The sequence below is a fragment of the Phocoena phocoena genome, chromosome 4 (genome assembly GCF_963924675.1).
Source record: "Phocoena phocoena chromosome 4, mPhoPho1.1, whole genome shotgun sequence".
Lineage (NCBI taxonomy): Eukaryota > Metazoa > Chordata > Mammalia > Artiodactyla > Phocoenidae > Phocoena > Phocoena phocoena.
Genome location: NC_089222.1, coordinates 55,161,772 through 55,184,543, shown reverse-complemented (window position 1 = coordinate 55,184,543; position 22,772 = coordinate 55,161,772). Strand labels below are relative to the sequence as shown.

Sequence of the window (22,772 nt, the reverse complement as noted above, 5' to 3'; positions counted from 1 at the left end):
CTGCTTTAGATTTCTCAGGGAGAGCACAGACCAGGTACCCAGGGCACCCATCCTTTACTCTCTATAGGCCAGTCCAGAGTTTGAATTAGCGGTCATTAAAACCAAGACTGGAGACAGATGGGCTGAGGACTAGACTCATGCAATTTATAAAGTGCACTCGTAATTTTGCAAACTTCAAAATTCATCTTACATTACTCAGAAAGAAGAAGAAAAAAAGACATTAGGGCTTCCCTGGTGGCGCAGTGGTTGAGAGTCCGCCTGCCGATGCAGGGGATGCGGGTTCGTGCCCCGGTCCGGGAAGATCCCACATGCTGTGGAGCGGCTAGGCCCGTGAGCCATGGCCGATGAGCCTGTACGTCCAGAGCCTGTGCGCCACAACAGTGAGAGGCCCGCGTACCGCAAAAAAAAAAAAAAAAAAAACGAAAAAAAGACATTAGATGGGCCCCCATCACTTGTGATTGTAGAAAAGAACCAAAGTGACACTTGAAAATATGACACTACAAATCTAACAGAAATCATAGTGCTTGCCTCAGTGGCATCATCACCTTGAAATACTATCCCTCCTCCTAAAATGAAGTGATTGACACTAATGAATTATCAAAGCTAATAAAAAAAAAAAGATCAAATCAGCATTGTCTGTTTTTTAAAGAACAGTGGGAAATGCTGTCAACAACCATTTGACATTTAGTGAGACAATCAGGAGGTGGCAACAAGCCACAGAGTTCGAAATTACGTTTCCTGCTGGGTCTGGTTGCACTAAATAAATGTGTACGTAGCCAGATCAAATGAACATGACTTTTACTTTATTTGGTCACTTGTCGTTTTTACGATCATGCTAAATAATTACATCTAAAATTCTGGCAAAGAAAAATAGTAGATATTAAATTAAAAGCATCAGAATTATATAGTTGTTAATTATTTTGAAATGCTATTTTTGCATTAAAAAGTGGATAAAGTGAGAAACAGTAAACTTAGTAAGGTCATTAGTTCTCACTCCTTAGTCAGCTTCCAGGTTCAAGGGTGTGGTGATACTTATTCTTGACACCTTCCCTTGCCCCCATAAACTCGTACCATTGCCTTGTATGTGCGTTTTTTGGACATACTTTTATTTGTCACAAATACATCTGAAGCATGTCAGTTATCTTATCAGTCACTATTTACACTATATCCCCGTGCACCATGTATAAATATTCATTCTCTAACTATTATGCGCTTGGCATTGACCAAATATTAAGAGCCAAGGTCACTCAGTCAAAATGAGCTTTCAGGAACCAACCAATAAATCAACTCAAACAAATTATTCACTGGTAAATTATTCTTTTTTCTGGTGGTTGTGAGAATGATAGAGAATGGTCTGCTGCTACCATAAACTGTGTAATAAATAAACAAGATGGCTGGTTGTCAAGGGGCAAAAAGTACACTGTTGAAAATGCAATTGGGTTTCAGAGACCTTCATACTTATACTCTCTGCAGTAAGGAGAAACAGTATTTTATAGTTCAGCCTTGAAGGTCTTTCTTTTTAAACTGTAATTGAGAATTTAAGACTAATCACCATTAACTGTCATAGCAAAATAAGAAAATATATCAACAATTAAAGCTTGTATTAAGCAGTAAAATTATACGTTTCATTTAACATGCTGCAGGAACACTATTTAGCTAATGAAGTCGTCTAGCATTGTAGTTAAAACTGAAACTGAAATATTTATTTAGTTGTTGATAAGTGGTGTCCATTATTTACACATTAGTACATTAAAGTATTCTATTTTAAAAATAAGGTTAAAACCAAAGTAGTCAAAATAGAACAGGTAAAACAAATCGCCTACAATTTAGCAAATATTTGAATAACCTTTTACTATAGTACAGATAATTCAAATAATTTTGAATCATGATAACTAAAATACAAAAATGTATAACTTAAAGGTGACAACTCATATCCCCTTGATCAAATACTTATATGTAGGTCATGGTAAAAGAATAATTTTTGCCCATTTTGGGGGTTACTTTTTTTGTTGTTTTGCTTTGTCTTTTTAGTATGGGTACATCTCAAGTCTGGCCACATCTTTCAGAGTGAAAGTGACAGGGAGACCCAAGTAGTTTCACATCAAAAGAAACAAAACTCAAAAATAACTAACAACTAAAGAAGAAATGGTCCAATATAACAGCAAGAAGCCAAAATGCTCCTGGCTCATCCAACTGAGAACCTGGGATTTGGGGGAGAGGTTCATCTAGACTTTGCCATGTCTGGCCTGCAGTGGAAATCATTGTAGAACGACTGAGGTTTGTTTTTTTTCCCCCTGTAATTACATGCTTTGAGATATAACTGTTAAAGAAAGGATTATTAATCTCATCTATTTTCAGACCGTTTTCTTTACCTTTTTGCCTTAACTGAAACCTGGCTCTCCCTGTTGACATTTCTCCCACTGCAGCCCTCTCAGGCTGTAGCTCTTTTTTCTCCCACACCCTTTGTACCACTAGCCATAGAAGAACAATATGAGGTGTATCTAAGTTGCTGCTCATTCTCTGAAGATTTTAGCTCCTGGCTCAGTCACTCTCTCTTAAAAAAATTACTCCTATCTTAGTTCTTGACAATATCAATAGACATAGTCTGGCCTCTCTTCTCCATAACCTCTTTTCCTGTATTGATCAGCTACCATACTTCCATGGTCATACCTCAGCCCGTACACTGTCATTACCAATATCTGCACTCTTTATATGGTCAAATTTTCAATAATCCCATTTGCTGGTCTTTTCAGCTTATTTTTTCTTAATTCTTGATTTTGCCAATAAATAAAGTCTATCCATCCTCCTTTATTCATGTTCACCCTCTTTCCCTTTGCATCCTCGTGTTATTCTATACCCCGTTTAGATACATCAGTCCATCGCTATGAATGCTCCTTTGCAGACACTCTCATTTTTCCTTACCTTATCTAGTTCATTACCCTCTCCCAGCAAAACCCAAGCTCTGATTAAATCCAACTCTGCCTGCTTTATGCCTGAATCCCGAGCTGAAAGCTGGAAAAAGATACACAATTATGTTGAATTATCTCATGTAAAATATATTTCTTTTGAGTGCTTAACGTTGTCCAAAAGACTAATCCCATTTTTATAGTTCATTCACTCTACCACCTTCTCAAACAACTATTTTATTGTGTTTTACAATCTAAGGAGACTTGCGAAGAGCTCCCAGCACCACATCTACCCATGTGCCATATGCTCTGCCTTCCTTCACATTTTTATGGGTGGACAACCGCATTCATAACTAAGGCAATGTCCTCCACCTTATGCAGCTTCTAGTCAAAGAAATAATTCCAGCAATTCTCCTTTCACTCTTCTAAATCAAATCTTCACTCTCCATCCGATCATTTTCATCAAAATAAAAACATGCTAACCATTCTCAACTCCATGCTTTCCATCTACCATCACCTGTCCCCAATTTATCACCTCCTATTCTCTTTTGAACCCCTCTAATCAGACTGTTTCATATACCATTCAACTAAAATTGTTTTTGTTGAGCTCACCAATGACCTCCAAATTGCTAAATCCAGCAGTCAATTCTCAGTCCTAATTTTTCTTAACCTGTGGCGGTACTTGATGGAGTGAATCACTCCTTCCTCTTTGAAAGCGTTTATTCATTTGGCTTCGGGTTATCACATTCACCGAGTTTGTCTCTTACTCTTTGTCTGCTCCTTCTTAGTCTCCTCCTCTGATTCCGCTTTTCCCAATTTCTAAATTCAGGAGTGCCCAGAAATCTTAAACCTTTTCTGTCCTCTATCCGCACTCAACCCCTCAGAAATCTCATTTGGGACAGCTCTCAAATTTATATTCCCACACGAAATTTCTCCTCTGGATACAACCACAGTCAGTTCTGCTCTTTAACACTTATTTTGAAAATGCAAATTTACTCCAAAGTGATTGATATTAGGGAACAGTTTGAGCATAAAGCTAACTTAAAAATTGCTTTGACTTATGCAAATTTTGTTCTACCATGCATGTATGTTTCTCAGGAGAAGAGATTTTAATTTTGTTTTATTTGTTTATTTAGTGGCTGGGTTTTATGTTTTTGTTTTTTTGGTCATATAAGTGTACCAGGCATACAGTAGGTGCTCAATATTTGTTAAATGAATGAGTAAATGGGTTCAAGAGATCCTATAAAGTCTGTGGGGGTTATATGCAAAGCTTTTTGTACAAGTGTAATTTTCTGAGGAGAGAGACCATACTTTTCTTTGGATTTTCAAAGGGATTCCTAACTACCCACAAAGAAACCGAGTAATAGTATAATTCTAACAATGACCCTTTAGGACTTTTTTCTGACCTTCAGAAGTAGCCTACATTACTTAAAATGCTCATATAGGAATGATAATGCTATAATATTACTTATGGATTCAAAAAATAAACCCAATTATTTAAAAAGAAAATAGAATTTGGAATTTAAAATGACAGTATTGTTATTGCTGGCTTTGTTTAATTTTTAAAATATCTCTTCATATCTTTATTACAATGGTATTAAACATTTATGTAGATTTGAACTCAGAAAAGCAACTTGTAAATCATTCATAATTCTATTGTATAATGTTTCTATTTCACAGTATACTCCTTGAGGCTCCTTTCTATGCATGAGAATTATTCTTTATAGATGAACAAATCTTTATGTAATACAAATAATAGTCTCCTCTTTTTGTTCTTTGAAAGTTTTATGTATAATATGTAGTAGCAACTGAATTTTTAAAGTGAAAAAATGAGAACTAAAGAAAAGCAAAACAGTCTACAGAAAAAATAAAACAGTTGCTTAAAAGAAATCCTTGCAAAAAATATATTATTCACAGAAGTCTTTAACCCTTTATTTATGCCCGTATTGTTCTTAGTTTGTAAAATACCATATACTTGATTACTCAGTTTCTAAGAAATATTCTAGGAATAGAAAATTATAAGTGGAGAACAGAGTAACTGCTACAGATAGTGACACTCATGACAATAAAAAGAAGAAGCTTGACAAAAGTAGAAAAAATAGACTAGCTTAAATATACCAAAAGCAGAGCAATATGAGGCCATTTAGTATGGGCACAAAATAGCCCTAAACAGCTCAACTGCGCCCAAGGTCATGGTTTTACACAGTCACTATAATAAAAGTAATAAGAATCACTGAGGGAGAAAAATATTGTTTTGTAGTAGCCTCTGGATTAAGAATCAACCCAGGTAGTCAAAATTTAAAAATAAAAGTAATAAAGTTTCAGATACTAGAAATATTTGGCTCTTTAGAGTGATCCATTTTCCAAGAATTACTGCTTAAGTTCTATAGTGAAAATATTGGCTTTTATATTGAGAAATACATGTCTACAAATGATCTGATAGTAAGATGTGTGGCTCAAAGAAGAGAAGGAGGGTGCATTTATTTAATTACAATACTGCCCTTTGTGTTTGGTGAATGGTGACAAACTAGAAGTTTAGGTGAAAGATTTGTATATAGATAAAGGGAAAATAAAGATAATTATTAGGTGGTGTTATAATTCTGTAGAGAGAGAGAGAGAGATTTAAACAGGAAGGAACTTAAATAGAGACTGTGGAAATAATTTCCTGGTTTCCTCTTTGTCATCCTTAATCTAGGATGAGCCAACACTTCAGTCAAATGGACCCAGCCTATACTTCATGGAAACCAATCCCAAAGGACAAACTTCTGGGCCAGTCTTGTTTCAAATAACTGAATATTAGGTATACCTCATTCTTGTTGACATGGTAGCCCACATTCTTCTAAGCCCTTCTCATGATTGTCCTCTATAGGAAGGGAAATGCTACATTGCCATAGCTAGTAAGATAGTGGATAATTTTATCTATTCCTTGTTCACAATTAGTTGAACAATTATTCATTTGCTAAAATTACTATAATTCAAAGAAAAATTACCTTTAAGGCTGTTTTGAACTTCTAAAGCTATATCGAGAGCATTAAAGGGCAGAACTGGTTCGTTGGCAATTTGTAAAATCACTTCTCCTGAGAGCTGAAAGAAAAAGAAAAAAACACTAGCAATTAATATTAAGGGTTTTTTTTCCCCATGATTTCATACACTTTTATACACTTATCTAGAGTAAGAAAACACAGAGGGTAAATTTATTTTTATAAAATCTTTTTCTTTTATAACTTTTTAAAACTTTGTTTTCCTGTAAAGAAAAAAAAATCTTCAGTATATTTTTCATGTTTCAGAATAGTATAAGGAAATATAATATTTTCTTCCTTTTGGGCTAGCTTCCCTAGTTGAAGGAGTTGTAATATGTAAACTTTAAAACAATTCTTTATAAAACAGTTCAGAATGTCACATGATAAAACAATCAAGAACAACTGCAAATCAATAGCTGATTATTGGACCAAGTAAAATTCCAGACAAAATTAATGATCAATTTATTTCATGTAAGATATAATTTAATTTTAAAAATCCTTTATACTCCACATACTATCTTCCTTCATGCTTTGCTATATTTGTAATCAGCTTTCCAAAATTTAATACCATTTATACATCTTGGAGATCAATGTTTAAATTAAATTCAAAAAAATTTAAATGGCATCCCCCAAACTCATACCTGGAATTTTCACACATGCATATGTCTCCACCACTGCACTCCAACTGAAAACCAGCATATGCACTACAGCTGAACTAGCATCTGCTTAATAGACTGAACGACTCATATGCATTTTTATACATCTCAAAGGAACTAAGGGCTGGTGGCAAATGACATTGTTACTCCCCCATCCCCAAATGGTATTTAATATTTACCTGGGTTTAACAAATGTCCCTACATCTTTTATAACACTGAAGCTGGCACGCAGGGAAATCTGGCTGTGTTGATGTTATTAATGCATTATGAAATATTGTTAGTGAATGAAAACATTGTCTCATGAAACTACACAGGGGAAATCAGCACACTAACTTGAGATGGCAAAGAATACATAAAAGAAATAACTTACAAGGAAAATGTGATGTTAAATATTCAAATCTACATATTTAACAAGGGTCAAATTCCATTTAGTATTTAAAAGTTATATTTCCCAGTTGTTTGAACAATTTATATCATGATGAAAGTACAATTCAATTTGGTTCTTCTTCTAAGAAGGAGTAGAAATGTATTTCTTAGGAGTAGGAAAATGAAACACCTCTGAGATCCTTTTATTTCTTTGAGGTATTTTTCTCCCAAATGCAACAACCACTTCTCCCCAAATGTCTAAGGTACTTTTGCAGCGTTTTATCCCCATCATATGATCACAAAAATCCTGCGAAACTATCTACTTTGATTACGCTGTACTTTAGGAAAAAAGCATTGTATGCAATATGTTGATATGAATCCTGTTTCTATCCCACTCCACCCCAAGCAAATCATGCAAAGAACACCGATATTTGGAAATAAATTATTTGTAAAAGGAAGGTTTAAAGAAGATTAAGAGGCATTATGGTTTCTTTTTCCAATTTGCCCTGGAGAATAAAAACCATAAAACAGACATGTTTCATTTACACTTTTGGAATCTGGAAACCACACATTACAAAAGATTAAAATGAAAGAACGGGGAGGGAGGAGAAAGGCAACTTCTCTGTGTGTTGCTGAAGAAAGTTGTTTTGTTTTGGCTTTCTGAGTCATTTGGCAGCTAGAACAACTGGAATATAAACCAGCCACCTTGCTATGTCTCAAAAAGAAGCTGGCAACAAATACTGGGACTTCCAAGGCACCTGGCCTACAATAGAATGTTTCAAGTAAATCAGCTTTATTTGCAGCTTCATAAGCAAGGGGGAGATTTGTATATGCTTTGCCATGCAGTGAGAAGAGATGAGCCATACTGCATACTCTTCTTGCCCATTCTGGAATTCACTCTTATTCAGGCATGCCAAAGTAACTTTTCCTTATATTTATATAAGGCCCCATTCTTTTCAAAATGCTTTATACTCATTTCATTACCTCATTTAATTATCCTGCCAAGCCTAGAGGCAGATAGTGATAGAATTACTCCTGCATTGAAACCACTGAGTATAAACCTTACTGGGTTGTGGTCCAAGATGGTAACATAGGAAGTCCCTAAATTAACCTCCTCCCATAGATACATCGAATCTACAGCTGTACATGAAACAATTCCCTATGAAAAATCCAGCTGAGTGACTCCTACACGTTGGAGGAACAACAAAAAAATCCACATTGAAATGAATAAGAGAGGCTGAGACACACTCCTGCCATAAAACCCACCCCATCACAGTGACATACAATAGGGAAGGAACTCCCAACTCCCAATTTCTCCTTTAGGAGAAAAGGGTTTTGACCCAACATCTAGTACCCCAACTTTTAAGACTTCCATCCAAGGCTCAAACCCCCAAAACATCTAGCCCTGAAAGCCAACAGGGTTGTGTCCACAAGATATACAACACTACAGCCAACAAAGAAACAGTTCCTAATGGACTCAAGAGGACTCACTTTGGTTCTCTACCTATAGCTTAGTATAGAGGAAAATGCCCATCTCCCAGCCTTTCCCTGAAAGAGGCCTATTTGAATACTTTAAAAGTTGCTGCCTGAGGGTCATACCTCTAATTTAGCTCTAGGGACAGAATGCAATCCTCCCTGGAGATCAGGGAAGCCAATAGATTCCATCTCAGCATTCTCCCTGTTTATTTGCATATTTCAAAAGCTGCTCCCTGAGAGTTTGGCTTCTAATTAGCCTACATCTAGGTGTTGACTGAGATCTTCCCCTTTGGGACACTAACAGATATTAGCATACCATCGACTACTGGGAGCCACTAAAAGAAAGGAGGAGGCTTGGACAATCACAAAGGTTTGAGATACAACTAAGAGCTAGGGCTGGGCTGAATGATAAGCTTCATATCCCACATGAGACCATTCTTCAAGAATGGAAGAAGTGGCTGTTTCATCTAATTCACAGAAACCAACACAGAGAATCCGAGAAAATGAAGAAACAAAGAAATAAGTTCCAAACAAAAGAACAAGATAAAACTTCAGAAACATACTTTAATGAAATGAAGATAACTGATTTACCTGATAAACAGTTCAAAGTACCATCATAAATTTGCTCACCAAAGTCAGGAGAACAACACATTAACAAAGTGAGAATTTCAATAAAGACAGAGAAAATATAAGGAATACCAAACAGAAATCACAGAGCTGAAGAATACAATAACCAAACTGAAAAATTCAATAGAAGGTTCAGCAGAAGACTAGATCAAGTGGAAGAAAGGATCAATGGACTTGGAGACAGGGCAGTGGAATTCATTGAATCAGAGGAGCAAAAAGGAAAAAAGTGAAAAAGAGTTAAAATGGTGTAAGGTACATATGGGACACCATCAAACACATCAATATTTGCATTATATGGGTCCTGAAGAAGAAGAGAGAGAGAAGAAAGGGGCAAAAAGCTTATTCAAAGAAATAATGACTACACCTGAAACTAACAAAATATTGTAAATCTCTATACTTCAATTAAAAAAAAAGAAAGAAAGAAAAAGGAAAACAGTAGGACTAGATCACTTTAAAAAAAAGAAGAAAAAGAAAAGAAATAATGGCTAAAAAATTCCCTCTCCTAGGGAAAGAAACAGACATCCAGATCTATGAATCTTGGATGGTTCCAGATGAGATGAATCGAAACAGACCCACATAGAGACACATTAAAATTAAACTGTCAAAGTTAAAGACAAGGAGAAAATCTTAAAATCAGCAAGAGAAAAAACAAACTGTTACATACAAGGAAGCTCCATAAGAATTTCAGCAGATTTTTCAGGAGAAACTTTGTAGGCTGGGAGAGACTGGGATGATATATTCAAAGAGCTGAAAGAAAAAAGCTCGTAAGCTAACTAAAAATAGTCTACCCAGCAAAGTTGTCCTTCAAAATTGAAAGGGAGTTAAGAGTTTTCCAGACAAGCAAAACATAAAGAAGTTCATCACCAGGAGATGTCTTAGAAGATAAGTTAAAGGAAATTCTTCAAGCTGAAATGAAAGGATACTAATTAGGAATAGGAAAACATATAGAAATATACATTTCATTAGTAAAGGTAAATATACAGTTAAATTTAGAATACTCTTTCATGGTGGTTGTCAACTCACTTATAAATGAAGGGTAAAAGACAAGAGTATTAAAAATGACTATAATGATAATAATTTTCACAGATTTACAAGATAAAAGATAAACTTGACATCAAAAACAAAAAGTGGAGGAACATGCTCTTAAACCAAGATGGCGGAGTAGAAGGATGTGCTCCCACTCCCTCTTGCGAGAACACCAGAATCATAACTAGCTGCTGGACAATCATCAACAGGAAGACACTGGAACTCACCAAAAAAGATGCCCCACATCCAAAGACAAAGGAGAAGCCACAATTAGAAGGTAGGAGGGGTGCAATCATAGTAAAATCAAATCCCATAATTACTGGGTGGGTGACTCACAGACTGGAGAACACTTATACCACAGAAGTCCACGCACTGGAGTGAAGGTTCTGAGCCCCACATCAGGCTTCCCAACCTGGGGGTATGGCAATGGAAGGAGGAATTCCTAGAGAATCAGACTTTGAAGCCTAGTGGGAATTGATTGCAGGATATCGACAGGACTGGGGAAAACAGAGACTCCACTCTTGGAGGGCACACACAAAGTAGTGTGCACATCAGGACCAAGGGGAAGGAGCAGTGATCCCAGGGGAGACGGAACCACACCTACCTGCTAGTGTGGGAGGGTCTACTGAAGAGGCCGGTGGGCAGGGGGGAGCTGTGGCTCGCCATAGGGACAAGGACACTGGCAGTAGAAGTTCTGGGAAGTACTCCTTGGCATGAGCCCTCCCAGAGTCTGTCATAAGCCCCAACAAAGAGCCCAGGTAGGCTCCAGTGTTGGATTGCCTCAGGCAAAAGAATCAAAAGGGAGGGAAACCAGTCCCACCCATCAACAGTCAAGTGGATTAAACTTTTACTGAGTTCTGCTCACCAGAGCAACAGTCAGCTCTACCCACTACCAGTCGCTCCCATCAGGAAACTTACACAAGCCTCTTAAATAGCCTCATCCACCAGAGAGCAGACAGCAGAAGCAAGAAAAACTACAATCCTGCAGCCTGTGGAACGAAAACCACATTAACAGAAAGATAGACAAGATGAAAAGGCAGAGAGAGGGCTATGTACCAGATGAAGGAACAAGATAAAACCCCAGAAAAACAACTAAATGAAGTGGAGATCGGCAACCTTCCAGAAAAAGAATTCAGAATAATGATAATGAAGATGATCCAGGACCTCAGAAAAAGAATGGAGGCAAAGATTGAGAACATGCAAAAAATGTTTAACAAAGACGTAGAAGAATTAAAGAACAAACAAACACAGATGAACAATACAATAACTGAAATGAAAAGTACACTAGAGGGAATCAACAGCAGAATAACTGAGGCAGAAGAACGGATAAGTGACCTGGAAGACAGAATGGTGGAATTCACTGCTGCAGAACATAAAAAGGCCAAAAGAATGAAAAGAAATGAAGACAGCCTAAGAGACCTCTGGGACAATATTAAATGCAACAACATTCACATTATAAGGGTCCCAGAAGGAGAAGAGAGAGGGAAAGGACCAGAGAAAATATTTGAAGAGATTATAGTCGAAAACTTCCCTAACATGGGAAAGGAAAGAGCCACCCAAGTCCAGGAAGTGCAAATTACTGAAAGCAGCAAGGGGAAAGCAAAAAATAACATACAAGGGAACTCCAATAAGGTTAACAGCTGATTTCTCAGCAGAAACTCTACAAGCCAGAAGGGAGTGGCATGATATAATTAAAGTGATGAAAGGGAAGAACTTATAACAAAGATTACTCTACCCAGCAAGGATCTCATTCAGACTTGATGGAGAAATCAAAAGCTTTACAGACAAGCAAAACCTAAGAGAATTCAGCATCACCAAACCAGCTCTACAAAAAATGCTAAAGGAACTTCTCTAAGTGGGAAACACAAGAGATGAAAAGGATCTACTAAAACAAACCCAAAACAATTAAGAAAATGGTCATGGGAACATACATATTGATAATTACCTTAAACATGAATGGATTAAATGATCCAACCAAAAGACACAGGCTTGCTGACTGGATACAAAAACAAGACCCATATATATGCTGTCTACAAGAGACCCACTACAGACCTTGGGACACATACAGATTGAAAGTGAGGGGAGGCAAAAAGATATTCCATGCAAATGGAAATCAAAAGAAAGCTGGAGTAGCTATACTCATATCACTTAAAATAGACTTTAAAATAAAGAATGTTACAAGAGACAAGGAAGGACACTACATAATGATCAAGGGATCAATCCAAGAAGAAGATATAACAACTATAAATATATATGCACACAACAGAGGAGCACCTCAATACATAAGGCAACTGCTAACAGCTATAAAAGAGGAAACCGACAGTAACACAATAATAGTGGGGGACGTTAACACCTCACTTACACCAATGGATAGATCATCCAAAATGAAAATAAATAAGGAAACAGAAGCTTTAAATGACACAATAGACCAGATAGATTTAATTGATGTTTACAGGACATTACATCCAAACACAGCATATCACACTTTCTTCTCAAGTGTGCATGGAACATTCTCCAGGATAGATCACATCTTGGGTCACAAATAAAGCCTCAGTAAATTTAAGAAAATTGAAATCATATCAAGCATCTTTCCTGGCCACAACACTATGAGATTAGAAATGAAATACAGGGACAAAAAGGTAAAAAACACAAACACATGGAGAATAAACAATATGTTACTAAACAACGAAGAGATCACTGAAGAAATCAAAGAGGAAATTTAAAAATACCTAGAGACAAATGCCAATGAAAACACGATGATCCAAAACCTATGGGATGCAGCAAAAGCAGTTCTAAGAGGGAAGCTTATAGCTATACAAGCCTACCTTAAGAAACAAGAAAAATCTCAAATAAAAAATCTAAACTTACACATAAAGGAATTAGAGAAAGAAGAACAAACAAAACCCAAAGTTAGCAGAAGGAAATAAATAATAAAGATCAGAGCAGAAATAAATGAAATAGAAACAAAGAAAACAATAGCAAAGATCAATAAAACTAAAAGCTGGTTCTATGAGAAGATAAACAAAATTGATAAACCATTAGCCAAACTCATCAAGAAAAAGAGAGGACTCACATCAATAAAACTAGAAATGGAAAACGAGAAGTTACAACAGACACTGCACAAATACGAAGCATCCTAACAGACTCCTACAAGCAACTCTATGTCAATAAAATGGACAACGTGGAAGAAATGGACAAATTCTTAGAAAGGTATAACCTTCCAAGACCAAACCAGGAAGAAACAGAAAATATGAACAGACCAATCACAAGTAATGAAATTGAAACTGTGATTAAAAATCTATCAACAAACAAAAGGCTAGGACCAGACTGATTCACGGGTGAATTCTAACAAACATTTAGAGAAGAGCTAACACCCATCCTTCTCAAACTCTTCCAAAAAATTACAGAGGAAGGAACACTGCCAAACTCATTCTATGAGGCCACCATCACCCTGATACCAAAACCAGACAAAGATACTACCACAAAAGAAAATTACAGACCAATATCACTGATGAAAATAGATGTAAAAATCCTCAACAAATTACTAGCAAACAGTATCCAACAACACATTAAAAGGATCATACACCATGATCAAGTGGGATTTATCCCAGGGATGCAAGGATTCTTCAATATATGAAAATCAATCAATGTGATACACCATATTAACAAATTGAAGAAAAACCATATGATCATCTCAATAGATGCAGAAAAAGTTTTTGACAATATTCAACACCCATTAATGATAAAAACTCTCCAGAAAGTGGGCACAGAGGGAACCTACCTCAACGTAATAAAGGTCATATATGAGAAACCCACAGCAAACATCAATCTCAATGGTGAAAAAAAGAAAGCATTTCCTCTAAGATCAGGAAGAGGACAAGGATGTCCACTCTCACCACTATTATTCAATATAGTTTTGGAAGTCGTAGCCACAGCAATCAGAGAAGAAAAAGAAATAAAAGGAATACAAATTGGAAAAGAAGTAAAACTGTCACTGTTTGCAGATGGCATGAAACAATACATAGAGATTCCTAAACATGCCACCAGAAAACTACTAGAGGTAATCAATGAATTTGGTAAAGTTGCAGGATACAAAATTAATGCACAGAAATCTCTTGCATTCCTATACACTAATGATGAAAAATCTGAAAGAGAAATTATGGAAACACTCCCATTTACCATTTCAACCAAAAGAATAAAATACCTAGGAATAAACCTACTGAGGGAGACAAAAGACCTGTATGCAGAAAACTATAAGACATTGATGAAAGAAATTAAAGATGATATCAACAGATGGAGAGATATACCATGTTCTTGGATTGGAAGAATCAATATTGTGAAAATGACTATACTACCCAAAGCAATCTAAAGATTCAATGCAATCCCTATCAAATTACCAATGGCATTTTTTATGGAACTAGAACAAATCATCTTAAAATTTGTATGGAGACAAAAAAGATCCCGAATAGCCAAAGCACTCTTTAGGGAAAAAAATGGAGCTGGAGGAATCAGACTCCCTGACTTCAGACTATACTACAGTGCTACAGTAATCAAGACAATATGGTACTGGCACAAAATCAGAAACATAGATCAATGGAACAAGATAGAAGGCCCAGAGATAAAGCCACGCACCTATGATCAACTAATCTATGACAAAGGAGGCAAAGATATACAATGGAGAAAAGACAGCCTCTTCAATATGTGGTGCTGGGAAAACTGGACAGCTACATGTAAAAAATGAAATTAGAACACTCCGTAATACCATACACAAAAATTAACCCAAAATGGATTTGAGACCTAAATGTAAGACCGGACACTATAAAAGTCTTAGAGGAAAACATAGGAAGAACCCTCTTTGACATAAATCACAGCAAGATCTTTTTTGATCCCCCTCCTAGAGTAATGGAAAAAAAACCCAAAAATAAACAAATGGGACCTAATGAAACTTCAAAGCTTTTGCACAGCAAAGGAAACCATGAACAATACGAATAGACAACCTTCAGAATGGGAGAAAATATTTGCAAATGAATCAACGGACAAAGGATTAATCTCCAAAATATATAAACAGCTCATGCAGCTCCATATTAAAGAAACAAACAACCCAATCCAAAAATGGGCAGAAGAGCTAAATAGACATTCCTCCAAAGAAGACATACAGATGGCCAAGAAGCAGATGAAAAGCTGCTGAACGTCACTACTTATTAGAGAAATGCAAATCAAAACTACAATGACGTATCACCTCACACCAGTTAGAATGGGCATCATCAGAAAACCTACAAACAACAAGTGCTGGAGTGGGTGTGGAGAAAAGGGAACCCTCTTGCACTGTGGTGGGAATGTGAATTGATACGGCCACTATGGAGAACAGTATGGAGGTTCCTTAAAAAACTAAAAGTGGAATTACCATATGATCCAGCAATCCCCCTACTGAGCATATACCCAGAGAAAGTCATAATTCAAAAAGACACATGCACCCCAGTGTTCATTGCAGCACTATTTATAATAGCTAGGTCATGGAAGCAACCTAAATGCCCATCGACAGACGAATGGATAAAGAAGAAGTGGTACATATATACAATGGAATATTACTCAGCCATAAAAAGGAATTAAATTGAATCATTTGTTGAGACTTGGATGGACCTAGAGACTGTCATACTGAGAGAAGTAAGTCAGAAAGAGAAAAACAAATATCGTATATTAACGCATGTATGTGGAACCTAGAAAAATGGTACAGAATAACCAGTTTGCAGGGCAGAAGTTGAGACACAGATGTAGAGAACAAACGTATGGACACCAAGAGGGGAAAACCTCGGAGGGGTGGTGATGGTGGTGTGCTGAATTGGGCGATTGGGATTGACATGTATACACTGATGTGTATAAAATTGATGACTAATAAGAACCTGCAGTATAAACAAACAAACAAACAAAACAACTAATACTAAACTTTCTTTGGGTTATTTATATGAAATATATTAATAGAAATTTTTCAGACATTACATGAAATTTCTAAAAATCTTATATGTTCTGGTATTATAAGTCATAATTCTAGTTATTACTTTAAAATGTATATCTCAGAAATAACAATTGTCAATTGCATTATTATGAACTTTCATCAAATCTTTAACCGTGGTCATTTTTAAGTCTTTTTTCATTTACAGACAGTTCTGGGTGTATTCTGATGCTTTTGCAAAAATGTTTCTATAAAAGGGTTTCATCTTCAAGGAATTCATGGAAAAGTCTCTGACAAGTACAGGTTTCTGGTAAATGACTATACTGCTGAACTGAATGAATAAGCATTTTCAGAACTCTAATGGAAAACTGATGAATTCATAAAAGTGCTAACAAAAGATCAAGATAAAAAAAAATTAATTACATGGGACTGAGTGGACTGATGAGGATGATTATAATTTTTGTGACTTTCTGTTTGAATAAAAAGAAAAAATCCCACAAGGACTCAGAGGTAAAAAGTATACAAATCAATTTTCAATGCAAAGTAAAGGACCTATTACAGTGGAAGTTTACTGGACTGAATTTCAATATTATGACATAGTATTAGTGTCTTTCATGTTTGGTAATTGCAATCATTGTTACTTTTGTTGTGGTCATCCATTTACAATGCTTGGTGTCAGTTTATTTATCTCTTGTAAAAATAAAATATAGTGTGTGTGTGTGTGAAAAAAAAAAGTGGAGTAATGTGAGAGTAAAAATATAGAACACTGGTATGTTTGAACCTAAGTTATTATGAACTTAAAATGGACTGTTATAAATATGTTTTATATGAACATAATGGTAACCACAAAGTAACAACATATAATGGACACACAAAAGATAAAAAGAAAAGAATCTGAGCACACAACTACAGAAAATCATCAATTCTCAAAGGAAGAGAGAAAGAGAATAAGAAAGGGACAAAAGAATTACAAAAGAGCTGGAAAACAATGAACAGAATGTCAAGAGTAAATCCATACTTATCAATAATTACTTTAAATGTAATTTGACTAAATTCTCCAAAGAAAAGACATAAAGTGGCTAAATGGATAAAAACACAATAGATGGATCAACATGTGCAAATCAATCAATGTGGTATACCATATCAACAAAAGAAAAGACAAAAACCACATGATCACCTCAATAAATGCAGAAAAGCATTTGATAAAATTCAACATCCATTCATGATACAAACAATTATGAAACTGGGTATAGAGGGAATGTATCTCAAAATAATAAAAGCTATTTAGGACAAACCCAGAGCCAATATAACACTCAGTGGTGAAAAGCTGAAAGTCTTCCTGCTAAAATATGGAACAAGAGAAGGATGCACACCCTCACGACTTCTCTTCAAAGTAGTATCGGAAGTCTTAGCCACAGCAATCAGACAAAAAAAGAAATAAAAGTTACTCAAATTGGTAGGGAAGAGGTAAAATTGTCATGATACACAGATGAGATGATACTATAGGTAGAAAACCCTAAAGGCTACACACAAAAACTGCTAGAACTGATAAATGAATTCAGCAAGGTAGCAGGGTACAAGATTAACATACAGAAATTGGTTGCATTTCTTTACACTAACAGTCAAATATTAGAAAGGGAATGTAAATAAATAATCTCTTTTAAAATCACATTAAAAAAAGTATTTAGGAATAAACCTCACTAAGCAGGTAAAAGAATTGTATGTTGAGAACTACAAAACATTAATAAAGGAAGTCGAAGATGATTCAAAGAAATGGAAAGATACCTCATGCTCTTGGATTGGAAGAATTTATATTGTTAAAATGGCCATATTACCCAAAGCAATCTAAAGATTTAATGCAATACCTGTTAAAATACCCACAACATTTTTCACAGAACTAGAACAAATGACCCTAAAATTTATATGGAGCCACAAAAGGCCCAGAATTGCCAAATATTGAGGAAAAAGAACAAAGCTGGAGGCATAACCCTCCCCAACTTCAGACAATACTACAAAGTTAGAGTAATCAAAACAGCATGGTATTGGCACAAAAACAGATATATGGATCATGGAACAGAATACAGAGCCCAGAAATAAACCCACACACCTATGGACAATTAATTTTTGACAAAGGAGCCAATAATATACAATAGGGAAAAGACAGTGTCTTCAGCAAGCGGGGTTGGGAAAGTTGGACAACCACATGGAAATCAATGAAGCAAGAACACACCTTCATGCCATACACAAAAGTAAACTCGAAATGGCTTAAAGACAAATATAAGACAAGAAACCATGAAACTCCTAGAAGAGAATATAGGCAAAATATTCTCTGACATAAATTGTACCAATGTTTTCTTAAGTCAGTCTCCCACGGCAGTAGAAATAAAAGCAAAAATAAAGAAATGGGACCTAATCAAACTTACAAGCTTTTGCACAGCAAAGGAAACCATAAATAAAACAAAAAGACAACCTACAGATTGGGAGAAAATATTTACAAATGATGTGACCAACAAGGGCTTAATTTCCAAAATATACAAACAGCTCATACAATTCAACAACAACAACAAAACAACCCAATCAAAAAAATGGGCAGAGACCTAAATAGACATTTCTCCAAAGAAGACATACAGTTGGCCAACAGACACATGTAAAGATGCTCAACATCTCTAATTATTAGAGAAATGCAAATCAAAACAACAATGAGGCACCACCTTATACCAGTCAGAATGGCATTATTAAGAAGTCTACAAGTAACAAATGCTGGAGAGGGTGTGGAAAAAAGGGAACCCTCTTACACTGTTGTTAGAAATGTAAATTTGTACAGTCACTATGGAAAACAGTATGGAGGTTTCCTAAAAAAACTAAAAATAGAGCTGCCATATGATCCAGCAATCCCACTCCTGGGCATATACCCAGACAAACCTATAATTTGAAAAGATACACGCACCCCTATGTTCATAGAAACACTAGTTACAATATCCAAGACACGGAAGCAACCTAAGTGTCTACTGACAGATGAATGGATAAAGAAGATGTGGTACATATATACAATGGAATATTATTCAACCATAAAAAAGAATGAAATAATGCCATTTGCAACAACATGGACACAAATAGAGATTATCATAGTAAGTGAAGCAAGTCAGAAAGAGAAAGACAAATACCATCTATCATTTTTATGTGGAATCTAAAATACAGTTCAGATGAACGTATCTAAGAAACAAAAACAGACTCACAGACATAGAGGACAGACTTGTGGTTGCCAAGGGGGAGGAGGAATAGAGGAGGGAAGGACAGGGAGTTTGGGATCAACAAATACAAACTATTATATATAGGATGGATAAACAACAAGGTCTTATTGTATAGCACAGGAAACTATATTCAATATCCTGTGATAAATGATAATGGATAAGAATATGAAAAAAATATATAAATATAAAACTGATCACTTTGCTGTACAGCAGAAATTAAACACAGCATTGTGCATCAACTATACTTCAATAAAATTGTTAAAAAAACCAAAATATCACTTCATCTTTAAGGGTCCACAGAAACTGAAAATGAAGGGATGGACAAAGATATTTCATGCAAATGGAAACCCAAAGAAAGCAGGGGTAGTTATACTTATTTAAGAGAAAACAAATGGGAGACAAAGAAAGTCATTATATAATGATGAGTCAATTTAACAAGAGGATATAACATGTAAATATTTATGCACCCAACATAGGAGCATCTAAATATATAAAGTTAATATTAACCTAAAGGGAGAAATAGACAGCAATTCAAAATAGTAGGGGGATAAAAAGCAAAAAAACAACAACAAAATAGTAAGGGGTTCCTATATCCTAGTTTCAATAATGAATAGATCGTTCAGACAGAAACTCCATAAGGAAACATTGGACTTAAACTACACATTAGACAAGATGTACCTAATACACATTTACAGAACACTCCATCCAACAACAGCAGAATATACTTTCTTCTCAAGTGCACATGGAACATTCTCTAGGATAAATATGTTAGGTCACAAAACAAGTCTTAATGAATTTGAGAAGTTTGAAATCAATCCAGCAACTTTTCCAACCACAATGGTATGAAACTAGAAATCAATGACAAGAAGAAAACTGGAAAATTCACAGATATGTCAAGATTTGGGGTGGTGAAGTATCTCATTGGCTCAAGAAGCTAAGGTCCATGACATTGGCAACTCTGTGATCCTTGACAGCAAGAACTGTGGGGGGTCCTTAGTACCTGCAAGGACTGTTGGGATCCTCAGCAGCAAGAAATCAGGGCAGGTTGTGGTGTACACATGCTTGAATGCAGGGTTGGCTGCAGGTACCTGCATGATGGCAGGGGCTAGCTATAGGCACACCCACATTGGCAAGGGCCCGGAGCAGTGGCAGGGGCTAGGGGCAATTGTGGGTACACGAGCAGCTACAGGATTCATGTGGCTGTAGAGACTAGTGCACAGTGGTGGGGTCCAGTGACAGAAGTTGGTGTCACAGCATGTAGGTTTGAAATATAGGGGCTATCTTCAGGATAAGATGTAGCATGTAGGTTTGAACTATAGGGGCTATCTTCAGGCACAGGTAGTGGCACAGGCTTGGGTTAGGAGTCAGGACCGGCTCCCGGTACAGGGGTAGCTGTGAGGGCCTTGGTGGTCAGCGTGCACTCATGCGGCTGCAGGGGCTAGTCATGTGTGAGCACACAACAGCAGAGGATGGTACTGGGAGTTGGGTTCAGTGGTGTGCAGGTGCACAGCTACACAGGGTCCAGCTGCTTGAATGAGTGGAGGTGTAGGCCAGTGACAGGAGTTGGGATCAGGTCCTTTGTGCAGTGCCCTGAAAGGCTGGGGAAGCTGGTCACTCATTCTGTTCTCTATTTTCCTACAAAGAGAACTATCTCTGGCCAGGAAGTTCCCTCTTGGCTCTGAGCAGGGCCAGCCTGGGGGATGGAGTGATACAGGCAAAGTGTGTTATTTGTGTGTGGTTATTTTCAGGTTATTTTGCTCCACTATGTGCTAAAGCTTCTTAAGTGGACTCCTGAGGTTTCCCAGTGCTATTTTCATTGAGATAGCTGTCTAATTGTTGTCTTTGTGGGGAGATGGAGGCTGGTACCTCCTACTCTGCCATCTTGGTGATATCACTCCTCTGAGCTGTCTGAAATTCCATTCTAATAACTTCACAAGCACACCATCTGCCTCAAGAACCCTGAGTCCTTTTTTCTTTACTCTTTGCGGACCATCCTACCTATGATCAGAGGGTAAAAGAAGAATACATTAGAATGAAAAAAAATGTTTTACAGAAGTAAAAGTGTTCAAAAAATTAAAAGGATTATACTAAGAAATGAGTTAATGAACACCACAATGCAAAACTTTTCCTCTCTTATTAAATACTATTGACGTCTCTAAAATTACTGGTTTCATAGGTGTTAGGCTAGATCAGGTTGTTGAAAGAGAATAATTACTAATAGAGACTTCTTTTAGATTGTACGAGTAATAAAGGCAAATCATAGTTATCCCATATAAAAGTTTCGCTTCCTTCAGCTTGAAATATTTTGGGTTGTTTTTAAAGGTTCAAAAGAGTGTTTTCAGAAATTTAATAAAGGGAAACATATATACACACATATACTTTTTTCTTATACTGTGTAAATAACAATCTGTTGCCTTGTTGGAAGGTATTTTTATAGTTTCTGACTTTGTCACAAATCTTTCCCTTACTGACCAGTCTAGAGAGACCAAAAAAAAAAAAAAAAATTATTTACTAAACTCTGAATGTATAACTAGAGTCATTCTCCACCCACCCCGTCCAACTCACTTATTGTATCTCATTGACCAGTATGATGACTGTATTGGTAATAAATATATTAGATGAATTTACTAGTTAATAAACAAATACTGCAATTAGACATAAATAGGTTCACTAAAGCAAAACCATAGATTACCAAGGTTCCATAATGTAATTTCTTTTTAATTACAAGCAGAGACACTCTGTAAACATGTGTTTTGTTCCATTTTTATCATTCAAAATTAAAGTAACCATAGTTTATACCTCATCCCTAAGCTGTTAAGTTAAACTATCATTGTGGGATTGTTTCTAGGTCCTTAGTCAGACTTAAAATGCAGTATCGCCGAACTCTAGAAGGTAGCACTGTGACATAATCCTAACACCTGTTTTATAGGTTAGTGTGAGAAAGAAATTGAGAGAGACTGGATCTCTATGGCATGGTGTGACATAATATGACAAATAGTAGATGAATCATGAACCATCCCACTAGCAGTTATTGAGCCTTTATTGTGTGGTCATCATTGTGCTGAGGAAGAAAAGAGAAATATAAAACAGTTTCTCCTCTTACGACTTACTTTTCTGTTAGAGACAAGTCTTGCCACTTTTACACAATAGGAAAAAGAAATTAACAGTACAAAATTAGAACACATGAATCTTTTGTTTTCCTAGAAAGCGCCATTTTCTACTCCACTTTTAACACACCATGAGCTTATCACACATGCATATTTTTGGGGCTCAAGCATCTAGAGTGTAAAAGGAGAAGGATATTCCAGACGTGGGGAACAAAATGATCCAAAAACCCTGGAGTAGAAAGAAGCATAGACTTTTTAGAGAAACATGAAACAACCGGTGTGAGTGAAGCGGAGTTTTTGGTTAGTGGGAAGGAACTTAGCATGTGGGACAGGGAGTCAGAAAACCCTAAAACTCAGCCAAGGCATATGGTCACGATTCAGTGATCT

At 36.2% G+C, this 22,772-nt stretch overlaps 1 protein-coding gene across 1 annotated transcript in view; it reads right to left on the bottom strand.

The window, feature by feature from the left end:
* The window catches only part of NAALADL2 (N-acetylated alpha-linked acidic dipeptidase like 2), an 862,695-nt gene that overhangs the window by 89,222 nt on the left and 750,701 nt on the right, over positions 1-22,772 (bottom strand). The window contains 1 exon segment of the mRNA XM_065875821.1: positions 5,897-5,990. Coding sequence (XP_065731893.1) covers positions 5,897-5,990 — 94 coding nt within the window.